General features: G+C 40.0%; 1 protein-coding gene across 11 annotated transcripts in view; it reads right to left on the bottom strand.

Moving 5' to 3' along the window:
- ADCYAP1R1 (ADCYAP receptor type I) overlaps positions 1-12,707 on the bottom strand; it is a 143,123-nt gene that overhangs the window by 104,355 nt on the left and 26,061 nt on the right. For all 11 annotated transcript variants that reach the window (XM_014873695.2, XM_014873693.2, XM_088154644.1 and 8 more), the window contains one exon: positions 7,250-7,408. In XM_014873695.2, coding sequence (XP_014729181.1) covers positions 7,250-7,333 — 84 coding nt within the window. In that variant the 5' untranslated portion in view covers positions 7,334-7,408. The remainder of the gene's footprint in view (positions 1-7,249; positions 7,409-12,707) is intronic.

The following is a 12,707-nucleotide window of genomic DNA, read 5'->3' on the forward strand; positions in this document are numbered from 1 at the left end:
TCTAAACTGAGACTGGATTCTTTGAACTCTACTGGAAATAATAATTCTATGAAAGTATTACAGAATATTTTTTAAATGTTCTGTGGGGAAAATATTTTTCCTGTTTTGTTTAAAATAGATCTTCTTTGGGTTTGTGGTGTTTTCTATGATGATTCTGAAGTATTTAATGGATGCATTTGTCATTTTTTAACTCCAGACACAAAGATCCATTGGCATCTGCCCTCACTCATGCAAGAACAAACATTTAATATTCAATTTTAAAAATGTGTTCCAGGAACCAACAGTAATAAACAGCATTTGTGATAACCTTACAAACTACCAAGATGAGTCACAAGATCCTGAAAATTCAAGACAATCAATTGAGCAAGGGTGACTTATTGTCATCTATTCCTGATGCACATAACATTTATAAATAACCAATAAAAATGAGATTTCTAAAAACTAAAGAGACCAAAGTCCAGTCTAAGATAATTTTGAGGGCCCTGCAGTAAAGAGAGCATTAGGGGATTTTAGGGTGGGGTATTCCAATATCTAGAGGCATCTATCACTAAGTACAGAAGAACACTATGTATGGGAGAATCAAAATTATATATTAATATAGATAAATATCTTAATCTGAGCCTGTGGCACAGGGTGCCACAGGAATCTGTGGCTGTCCCATCCCTGGAAATGTCCAAGGCCAGGTTGGACAGGGCTTGGATCAACCTGGGACAGTGGAAGGTGTCCCTGCCATGGCAGGGGTGGCACTGGATGGGATTTAGGGTCCCTTCCAACCCAAACCATTCCAGGATTCTCTGATTCCAATCCAGACATCCAGCATTTAGGGGGCTAATTATTGCTCTAAGTAAATTTCCTGCCCTATTTAGGTGCAGAACTCAGCTCTAACACACACAGGAAAGCACAGAGGCAGCTCTGATTCATTTTATGGTGTTCTTCTAGTCAAAACTGGCATTATATGGAATAAAAATATCACAGAGATCATCAGATTTTGGTATAGATGGGATCCATATCTCCATAATCTGTGCCTCCAAGTGATTTCCACATGGGGAAAATAAACTTGAGAGAAACACAACTTTCTTGTCAGGAGCATAAGTTTCCCTGGATGAGCCCAGGGGAACAGAGAGGGGTTTGTGGGCTTGGGTTCTGTGGCCCTGGGACCTGCAGGGACAACAACACAGGGGGCTTTAGGGCTGGCAGTGCTTTCTAAGGGGCCTCACAGCTAGTTGGTTAAACAGCCATGTTGTTATTGCTTTGGGAAAAAAAAAAAAACAACAAAAAAACAAAACTGGAAGGCCCCTCAAGCCTGGCAAACTCTGCTTTCCCAACCCCACAGCTGTGCTCAGATCTTTGGAAGTTTGGAGGTTGTGGGGTGGGACCCTGGGATGAGCACTGAGCCCATCTGCTCCTCCAGGAAGGTTTCCAGCATCGTTCCCTGATCCCCAGGGAGGGCCCAGGACCTGCCCCAGGGCACACATTCACTCTGAGAAGCAGCAGGGTTTATTGCACAGATCGGGAAAAAACTCTTTATTGCAAGCCCTGGTGAGAGGGGCAGGAGGGAATATAAAAAACCAAATCTCTAATAGAGGAATAGTGCTGTAAATGTGATTTTTTTTTTCCATATTTTTATCCTCTCTTCCTGCTCTTTTGCTTCCATTTCCCCCTCCTCTCCACGCAGCTTTGGTTGTGCATCACAGCTCTCTCCTTGAGCTGCCTGCACAGGAAATCCTCCTGGGCTGCTGACTCAGCAAACCCAAGGAATTGCAGGCAACACTCTTGCTAGAGACTTGAAAACTATCCCTCCAGGAGCTGGCTGTTAACAGCTGAACAACACAAAAAACACCCATTCTGATTTTGCTTTTTTATTTATTTTTTTTTTTTAATTACGGCCTCCTTTTCAAGAACTCCTTCTAATGCCCCATTTGTTATTTGACTGCTCATCCAACCCTCCTGTAAGATCGTGAATGCAAAACCAGCAGGGAAAAAAACATCACATTAATTAATGCCCTTAAATCAGTGTTGTCATCGTTTTATTTGCCTCTCACAGAAATTATTGCTACTTCCAGAGGGCAAAAAAAGGGAATATTTTAATGTAGTATAGGGTGACTATTTTTTGTTTTGTTACCTGCTGCTTTGATTTTCTAAGACTAAGATATCTTGTCTGTCTAAAAGAGAGTAGGGGTAGATATCTGTATTTGTTCACAGTGTTGTGAACCACATTTTGGCAGAATATGTATATTTTTAGACTTTTTTTCTCCTCCTGTAATTCATCTTTTGTGCAAATCAGCTTAACAGGCTTAAAAATCTTAAAGGCCAGGCTGGACAGGGCTCTGAAAATCCTGGTGTAGTGGGAGGTGTCCCTGCCCAGGGCAGGGGGTGACACTACCTGACCTTTAATGTCCCTTCCAGCCCAAACCATTCTATAATTCTATAAAAAACATTTTAACCAGGTGTCTTTCTTTAGCTTCTCCAATAACCCTGACTGGCACCTGAGGTGCCCAGGTGAGGTGACAAGTGCCAGTGCACCAATGCAATATCCAGGGCTCCCACCACACTCAGGTGTCTTGGGCATTGAGTTTTCTCAGAAAAATAAAACCAAAAAAACCCCAGAGATTTGAAGATATGTCAGGTGGAAATCTCACCCTGAGAGAACTCTCACTCTGGCACTGTCTGTAAGTCCCCATCCCACCTAACTGAGGGCTCAGCAACCATCTGGGACTCAAAATCCTCATTTTTGTGCCTCTGAAACGTCCTTAGAGTTGGTTGGTATCAAGGCCTCTGTGGTTTTGCCACGCTGAGTTTCTCAGATGATTTTTTGTGATACCAGAATTATGAAGCTGCTCTTTGAAACTGTTTTACTCTGTATTACACATCCAAAGACTTGGGGTTTTTTTTTATTTTAAACAAGGCTTTTAAGAGGTTGCTGTTTTCTCCCGATTGCCCCCAGCACCAGCTCCTCCTATTAAAATGGAAAAGCTACAGCAGCATTAATGCCTTGGTTAGCTGAGTCTTTATCTCCTATGGAGAACATTCCCAGCAGTCCCCTGGCTGTGTTTGTATATAAAATATTTATATTTTCATTACATAAATAACAGGGAAGTCGCATGCAACTGTACACTGTGTTCAAGAAACCTGCAGTCCTACAGAGAGCTTGACTTCTCTTACAGGGTTATGAGATGCTACAAATCACCAGGCAGGTAAACTCATTAGAAGCTCTCTCATTAAACCCTGGAATAGAAAAAATAGTTTGCTTAAAGAGCAGGGACCAACCCAACCTTTTATGTTTGTACCTGAGGAGCCTCACGTTTGGGCTGTGCTTAAAAACATGGCAGGCTGGGAGAGAACCTTGTAGAATATTGTGCCTGAATACACTGTGCCTGATCTTTTAAAAATAACAGAGGCTGGAATGTAGATGATTCTATTTGAAGTCAGCCTGGCACTGGAAGTGACAGCCAGGGATGAATAATAGAGGATACAAGAGTTCTGTGCTCTGTAGCCTGCACACACTCTGAGAAAATTGAGAAATATTCCCCCCCTCAGCAAACAGGGGCTGAGCAAACACTTCTCTCCTCACCTCTCCATGAATTGCTTAACTCTCATCAGATCCAGGCTCCATTCTCTGCTCTGTGAGGTGCTGCCTGTACATCCAAATCTGTATTTGCCCATCTGACTGCCACTCAGAGGTCACACCTCCATGCTGTTATACAAGAGGCATCACTTACACCTTCCCTTTTCCACAGTTCTCTCCTTTTTAAAGGACAACATTCTTCCCAGCTAATCAAACATTACACAGAATATTCTACCACTGGAAACATTTAAGCTTAGCAATATTAAATATGTACCCACAGGAAATTCCAAGTATTAGGTGAAGAAATACATCTGATCAAATTATTCTGGACAGTTAGAACACCTGCATTGCAGTTACATTTAAAATTCAGTTCATACACCAAGCCAACTTTGTGAGTCATGAAACTCCTTGTTTCTCAAGTGCATTTGGAACCAGACAAAAGAACCATGGTTTAGGATCCTTTCTCCTCCATAATTTTACGATGACTTTTGTTAATATTTTCCAATTTAAAAAAACCAACAATAACATAACCTAATGTTATCACAGATGAACGGAATGCAAAGTCAATCAAAATTACAGTGAAAGTGAATTCAGAAGCAAAAAAAAAAAAAAAGAAAGACACTGTAGAATCCTAGAATGGTTTGGGTTGGAAGGGAAATCAAAGACCATCCAGTTCCAGCCCCCTGCCATGGACAGACTCCCCCCACTATCCCAAGTTGTTCAGAGTTTCATCCAGAGCAAAGAATGGAAATGACTGGGAAGAGTTCAGCCAGCTGAAAGAAATAGGTTAAAACCAGCTAAAATAGCAACAGAGGTATTTAAATCTAGGAAAGCACTTAAAATGGCAGAAAAAGATAAAGCTCAAGAATTCATCTAAAGCTTTGAAGGCATCGTTGGTGCCTTCAGTCCTGAGGTTAGGTTAATGCAGAGCAGCCTGTTAAACACATGAAAAACTGAACCACCCTTGACTCTGACAGTTAGAACTGGCTTCAAATGCTCATCTCTAATTATTTCTCTGCATATTATATCTTTGTTGCCTGGTCAGAGCCTATACTTGAAGCCACCTGGAATTTCCCAATCATACTTGGCTCTCTTTTTGTCTTTTCTTGATTTGTTTATGGATGTGGACATCATTTTGGGGGCTTTTGTGGGTAAAATGGGTCTGACCAGATGTGCAGAGGAGATGTGTAGAGGAAAGCATACATAAACAATTTTTTCCAGGAACTCTGTGGAGTCTAAGACGACTTTCAATTACTCTATTTTTTTTTTTAAGTCACATACACTCCTTTGTTAGAAAATGGGAAAATCTGCATGGCAGGAAAGTGCCAGTTTGAGGTCAACATTTGAGATGGTTCTCAGGGAAAGAGTGTGCCCCAGTGGAGAGAAATGTGTTACCACAGGAACTGCAAAAGAATCTCAGCAAGGAAGAAACATGAATAACATTTCTATCATTCCTGAAATGTGGTCTGTGAAAAGAAATGTAGGGATTTAATGTGAAATGAATACTGTTCACAAATTATTGTATAATCTCTGTGGTGGGCTCTGTGTGTGCAAATTCATGTGTGTTAAATGGTAAATTTAATATCTGGATTCCTGCAAAAGACTGCAGTAAAACCTTATAAATAAGATCACAAACTTTGAAGAAGCAGCAAATAAAAAGTATTTTTTTTTTCTTATTAGCTCTGGTTTGCTATTTGGTATTTCATTAAGAACTGTTCTTTCCACAAGCTGGAGCTGATCACTAATTATCCAGCTCAGCAACCACAGTTATGTCCTGAAACGTGAGCAATTGGGAATTTGCTGTCCTTCTCCATCTGCCAGGAAGGTCACCCATCTGAGAGCTCGAGAGATTCGTTCTTTTATTTCCCTTAATTAAAAACTGTTCACCTCTAAATAACAAGACACTTTTCGGGGGTCTCAAACTGAGCACCTAAAGTCTTGAAATATTGAAAGTTGTTGATCATTTAACAGAAATTCTTTTTGTCTTTTGAATCATTTAATTATTTTGGTTGCAGTTTGAAAAATGTGTTTGCATGGCCAGGAATTCAGCTTTCCAGTTTCTCCCAGGGCAGGATCCATGTCATCAACACTTCTATGTCCAAAAAACCAGCATCTGAATTTGAGCTGAACTCCTTTTATAGTCAGGAATCTCACATGAATATCAGTACCTAAATCAGGTTAAATTGGGTGGGGGAGTTTCCTCCTCCCCATTTGCTTCGAGGAGGTTTACAGTAGTAATTTTAGAGATGTATTATAAAAATTAAACATATTCAGTTTTTAATAATTAATCATTTCTACCTGACCAGGAAATCTAAGGAAGAGTCACAGGAGCCATGTTCTAGATAAACATTCCAAGACCCTTTGTATGTAAAGGACTGTATTATATGGTATCAGTTCCAACCCAATTCCACAGAATTTAGCTGAATTATGCCACATTTCAGATGTGCAGTGAAATTGACTCTAAATAAGAGCCAAAAGGAAAGAAAATTTATTTTTGTGTGCCAAAGTAAAAATAAGTTCTGTGTGCTGCCTGCTATGCATTATGGAACACAGGCCACATACTTGATACACAGGAGCAAAAAAAACCTCTGCAAAAACTGCTAAAACATGCTCTGGTCACACCACCATCACATTAAACAGCTGCATTTAAAAATAAAAATATCTAAATGTCATGAATTCTTTCAAATACTGACTATTAAAGCACACTAATTTGAGAATATCTGTGTATTAAGCAAGTGTAAAGCATTTGAATGGAAGTTGTAGAAGGCTCTTAATGGGAATGAGCTGAAGGATTTCAATCCTGGTGCTATTTGTCACTGAATCCCTGGGAGCAATGCTTCTGGAGAAGAGCTGAAAAGCACATTTGTGATCAATGGTTTAACACAGAACTGTGTTGAAATGCAACAAGAGGTTATTGCAGGGCTTGTGTGCGACTCCTCACAGCTACAAAGTTAAAAAAAAAATCAAAATCTTTGTTCAGTGTTTTTGTGGCTGTTATGTGAGGAGAGATGCAGTCACTGTGTGTAGGGACAATGGAGAGGGAGAGTCACAATCCCCAGACGTGGTAACGTGGAGTTATAAATGGAAAAGCACATTGTTTAACAAGTAAAGACTTGTGGGGAAAATTAATCCCTGTCATCTTCATAAAGAGTCGAATATCTTCAGAAAGAAAGATGATGGATGACTTTAAATGCCTTCAGTATCTTTAGATGCCCATTTGTATTGTTTCTTAAAATTGCTCCTCTGAAAAGGGAGGCCTCCAAAAACACTGCCTGGAATATATTGAGATTTAGGTTTCATAGGGAGGGATGAAGGGAATCTCTAGTTTTATCCCTCTGTCTGGAAAAAAAAAACCAAAACATTCTTAAACCAATGGATTTGAAACAGAAGACCCACTATCCTTTTTCTGTTTTTCTAATTATTACTTAATTTTATTTTGTACCTTGGTTAAAAAAAAGTGAACAAATGTCCTCAAGGGATGAACTTGCCCTTCCCAGTCTGAGCAGTGATCATGGCCCTAATTCATTAACAAAGGAGGCTGGAAATGTCTTAAACCAAACTATGAGACCACCCAGAAAAATCCAGAATCAGTGTCAGCAGCAGATCCTTCCCTTTTGGCAAGTGCTGGCCTCGAGAACATGTATTTATATCAGAACAATGGAAATAAAATCATATTTTCCTTACCACAGGAAGCAATACGAGGCTGAAGAAGCAGACCTTCCAGTTGATGGCCATCTTCTCTCCTAATTTTGGACAAGTTTTGCTCATTAAGACTGATTAGGGCTGAAGCACAGGCTCTCTGCAGATATTTTGGTTGAGGTCTTCACATCAAAGCTCAGATCTCTGCAGCAAAAGAGGAAAATCATTATAAATATGTAAACCATGGAGAGAACGAAAAAGAAATGGACAGAAAACAGAGAACCCAACACTTGCACTTATTAGAGATCAACCAGGCTTTTTCAGATTTTAAAGCTGGTCTTGGATATCTAATTTAAAACAAAGAACTTTGTATGATCAGTAACTTGTGTCAAAGAAGTGCTGGGACAGGTTCTGTAGCTGCAAACACCTCAGTTGTAGCCAGGGGAGAAGGAAGAGGGAATTATTTTGAACAAGAAAAAAGACCTGTCTGCCTCATCTCTGAAGCTGTGGTTTGCCCTTCATGATTTTCAGTAGTGTCTTAAAAGCAAAATTGTCTGGGGGCTTCTTAGGGGTCTGGTTCCCAAGACAGTTTGTCCAGATAACAAAATCCATTACCAGACTTGTTAATAACCTGTTAATAATCTTATTAATAACCTTTCTGAGAACTGAGAACTTGAGTAGAGGGGCAAAGGAATGAATTGTAGTCTCAGGCTAAAGATTCGTCCAGGACATAATCAGGAAGGATTTATATGAACAACAATGTCATCCCTACCTGTGACTTCCATTGCTTGGCCTCTGCCCAGAAAGAATTGAGGACTGGGGGGAAAGTGTTTTAAGATTTGAGTTTATTTCTCATTAACCTGCTTTGATTTGTAAAGGAAAGATTTGTAAAAAAACTCTTAGAACCAAAGGACACTCGAGTTTTATACTGACTGCAACACAATGCCAGGACATCAGCATTTAGGAAGGAGAGAGTCTTTCAATTAAAAAATAAAACAGGAAAATTAATCTCTCTCTAAATTTTGGGAGAACAATGATTCATGAAATTCACTCTAAACTGATCTGTTTTCTTCTATGCTCACTTGATCAGTCACTCACGCTCTGTTCTGGCACTGAATTTAATTACTGAACTGTATTTCTGATGGTTTATCAAATAATGAGCAATTGATAAGATCTCAGCCGAGGAGGACAGCAAACATCCCTGGTGACATTCAGCCGTGAGGACTCGGAATTCCATTAACAGGAGCAAGACAAAACCAGACAGACGCATTAGCAGCCATTGGATCTGAAATTATTTCCTGATCATTTGCACTCCTGTGTGCAGCTCAGTCCAGGAGAGCCAGAGAGGGGTGTGGAGGTTGTATTCTGTCCTGTCATTCTGACACTGTAATGCACCAGGAAATGATTAAAATGCAGTGGGAGGGTGGAAGATGCCAGAATAAAAGATGGACATACACAGGTGCCCTGGGGGAAAGTGGTGACCTTTAGAACTCTTTTTACTTTAACCTGGCACTCCCTAGGTTTGAAAAGTGCAGGGTGGTTGTTTTCTGTCTTGTCTGATTTCAACAGAGCTTCTAAGGAGACAACAAGAACATCTGCAAACCATTTCATGGCTTTTCTTTCGCATATTGCAGGGAAAATAAAAGAATCTACTTCATTTTTTTTGCCTTCAAGGTAGTCATGGAAACCTGCACCAAATACTGGGCTAAGGCCTTCGTGTCATCCACAGAAACTAGAGTGTTTATTAGGGAATAACAGGTTCCAGAACTTCTGCCCTGGACCTGCAGCAGAACCTTTTATATTGTTGAGCTGTTCCTGGCATATATGTTATATATACATTCAGAGTCCAGCCATTACTAATTAAAGGCTACTTATCTCTGTTATCAATTAAAGGGATCTGTATCACCAATTAAACCCCAGTTACCTCCCAAATATCAGCTATCATAACGATCAGCTATGTTAAACAAGAAAAATAAACTTTTAAAAAAATAGGCCATGGTGATAAAGCATTACCATTCAGTATTGAGAAAAATAAATAAATGTATCAGTATTGGATTTGGAAGGGAAGCTTGAATTATTATATTTTCTTCTGATGTCATAGGTTGATAAATCCTGTAATTTCATTACTGATGCTTCATGCTGTTGTTTTATCTGCATCTGCCACTGTAATTAAAATTAGTGAAGTCAGAAGAGACAATAACAGAGGAGTTGCACCTTTCAGTTATGGATAAACAGTTCCTCAAAATAATCTTCAGTTATCTCTGGTGAAATAGAAGGGCTGTTGAAGTGTCTGAGAATCTGAAAATCAGATTGTTGCCAAAATAAAATGGGTTTCAGGGGCTTATTTCAAGCATGGCTGGTATACAGGAAGAAGGAAAAAGAGCATTGTTTTGGTCACCTAGTGACTTAAGAAAATAATTCATCCCCTCTGAAGGTGAATTTGTTTGTCCACTGGAAACACTTTCAGTGTCACAGCAGATTCTTTATGAAAGTATCTGAGTTGCTTCAAGGGCAGCTTGGAAAAGCTCTGGCAAAACTTGTTCTGCTGCAAGTGTCCATTTCTTTCTCCATCTAAAAAGGTCTCTGGAGGCTGGTGAGGACAATTCCTCCATGAGAATCCCACAAATGTTAAGTGCACAATCTGATGTCACCAATAACAAAACCACACAGTGAGACCTTTCTAGCTATGATGGGACTACTCCCAGGGAGGCATAAAAAAGGTGAAAAATCACTGCTCAAAAGGATAAAAAGTCCCAGTATCAAATATGGGTAAAATTGTTATACAGCATTGCAGAGTGTACCCAGTGGATGAACAAAATAGAGGAATTTTTTTCATGAAGAAAGAGGATTTTTAGTGGCTTTCCAAGGCAGTTACAAGCTCTAACTGAGATGTCACCCAGAAGAAACCACTTGATCTGGGCTCCTTGTGTTCCTCTGGGACCTGTGCCTGTGGTTTGAAAGGAAACCACCACATTTCAAAGCTCCCCACAATGGTTCAGACCAGTGATGGTTGAATGGGAATTCTTTACTAAATTCATCTCACTTCAGTGTCCAGGCAGGGTCTCCCACCACATCCTCTTCCTGCCCCATGCCCAGGTGTGGGAATCTGAAAGCTTCTGGCAATTTGCAGGAGAAATTGAGGTTTTGTAGACAGAATACATTTCAGAAAAGTCAACCACCCCATGTACAGTTACTCCAACACTTCTTAGAGCCATAAAGAACATTTCCCTATGAAGAATAAACACGGGTGGAGAATTATTGGGTGCAAAATATATGAAATGGTAATTATCATATAAAATCCTAGAATGGCTTGGGGGTGGAAGGAACTTTAAGGATCATCATTCCAACCTCCTGCCATGGACAGGGACACCTTCCACTAGAGCAGATTTCTGGTCTTGGACACCTCCAGGGATTGTCAGTCCTACAACCTCTCTGGGCAACCTGCTCCAGTGCCTCACCAACATCACAGGAAAGCATTTATTCCTAATATCTACCCTCCTTCAATTTAAGGCCATTCCCCCTTTTCATGACATGAAAAGTCCCTCTCCAATCTTGTTTTAACACCCCTCTAAGCACTGGAAGTTTCCTAAGGTCTCCCTGGAGCCCTCTCTTCTCCAGGATGAACAGTCCCAACTCATCCTGAATTCATAGGAGAGGTGTTCCAGCCCCTGACCATCTTAGTGGCTCTCCTGAGGGCTGGAACACCTTTCATTACACACCTGATATTTTTCTATCTTTAGGCTCTCAATAAAAGATGCAAAATCCACTGCACTTTATGACTTCCCTCCTATAAACTCCTAAATGTGGTGTTCCAGCTACATCATTTAGTTAAAAGGCACAGTGCCCCTTCCTCGAGTTCCTGCTCACCAGCTATGAGCAGAGTTGGGAAATCAACCCCTCAGTGACCTAGGACGTGTCTCCTAATTTTAGAAACCCGGGAGAGACATCCTCACACACCAGCTCATTGTCAAGTCTCTTTTTCTACCAACAGAGAAAAGCAGACATGTGAAGAAAGTGTTTTGTCTGACCCATTTTAACCATCTCCTTTAAACTTCCAGCTCCTGTCCCAGAGTGTAAAGGAATTCTGAACAGCCAGCTCATTTGTTGACATCTACACTGTGGATATCTAAATCTGGACAGAATAATCCCACCTCCAGTCTGAAATATATGGGTCAGCAATATGAAACCCAAAACAGCGAAGTTTCACCTACCACAAAGGATTGAGGAGGAATTTGATTGTTTTGGGTGTCAATAAATTGATGCTCATATATTTAAGGCAACAGAAAAGCTAAAAGAAGATTTAATACCAGACAGCAAGAGCTCTAAAGCTTTCCATGGAAAATACTCCACAAAGAGCAATCCTATTAAGGCAAAAGAAAAGAACATCATGATCTTTCCACTATCTTTAATACAGTAGCTATTATTTATTGAAGTTTGAATATTTTGGATTGGTTTTGTTTACCCACTTTCAAAATTTGCTGAAATTAAGCTTCTTCATGGGTCACAGCAGCCGAGGGTCTGACTCTACTTTCTTTTATAAAGCAAGAAGCCCTCTATTCTCCCTGTATGTACTTAACTGGGAAAGTCCCTCAAGTCCTTGTTCCCACTCACCAAGTCTGTTGTCAGTGACAAAACAGGATTCAAAAGGTCATTACATCAGGAGGTCTAAGAGGTGGACTTTCAGAAAGGATTTACTGCTACAAAGGACAAAAGCCTTCTCTGCTGCACATGAATGTCTTGAGAGACTCAGGCAAAAATCCCACCTTTGCCTGAAAGAGCTGTCAACAAACTACGTGGAGTTTTTTTTTCACAGAATGGTCCACAAGGATGGATGCAGGCTTTGTTCTAACATTGCTCTAATATGTGAGCTGATGTGGGAATCACAGGCTGAAAAATATCCATTAATGACAGATACATTCAGGCAGACTATATGTATCCAGTTTTTCATTGTGCAGGAAAATTGGTGCTTAAGAAAACAACATTTAAAAGGGAGCTGATACAGCACTAAAACAATTTTGCATGGATATATTTGAAAGAAATAGATTCAGCTGCTGCCTGGCTTAGGCATTTCAATTTTAATAAATATCCAAGTCTGTTAGCAATACTCAGTAATAATCCTTTTACTTTCTGGAGGAATTGGCTTTTGATTATTTTTTTTTCCTTGCATAAAACTCAGAAAACACCTGTGAATTTTACTAGAGCTCCCTTTCTAAAAGGGAAGATAAAAGTGTGATTGCAAAAGTAGAAAACTGTAAACTGCAGATGCTGAGACTCCCATATGCAAATGAGAGCTTAGGTGTCCAAATATTACTGTATGAAGTAGGATTATCATTTCCATTCACTTCCATGAGGACTTGTGTAGGAAATAAATTAAACAAATATGGTTTTGCAAGAAGAATGACTGCCAAAGAGGATTTGCAGCACTGAGGGTAGGAAGGACCTCTGGAGGTTGTCTAGTCCAAGTCCCCTGCTCAGCAGGGTCAGCTACAGCAGATTATTCAAA

This window comes from Sturnus vulgaris, chromosome 1, assembly GCF_052056855.1.
Source record: "Sturnus vulgaris isolate bStuVul1 chromosome 1, bStuVul1.hap1, whole genome shotgun sequence".
Taxonomy (NCBI): Eukaryota; Metazoa; Chordata; class Aves; order Passeriformes; family Sturnidae; genus Sturnus; species Sturnus vulgaris.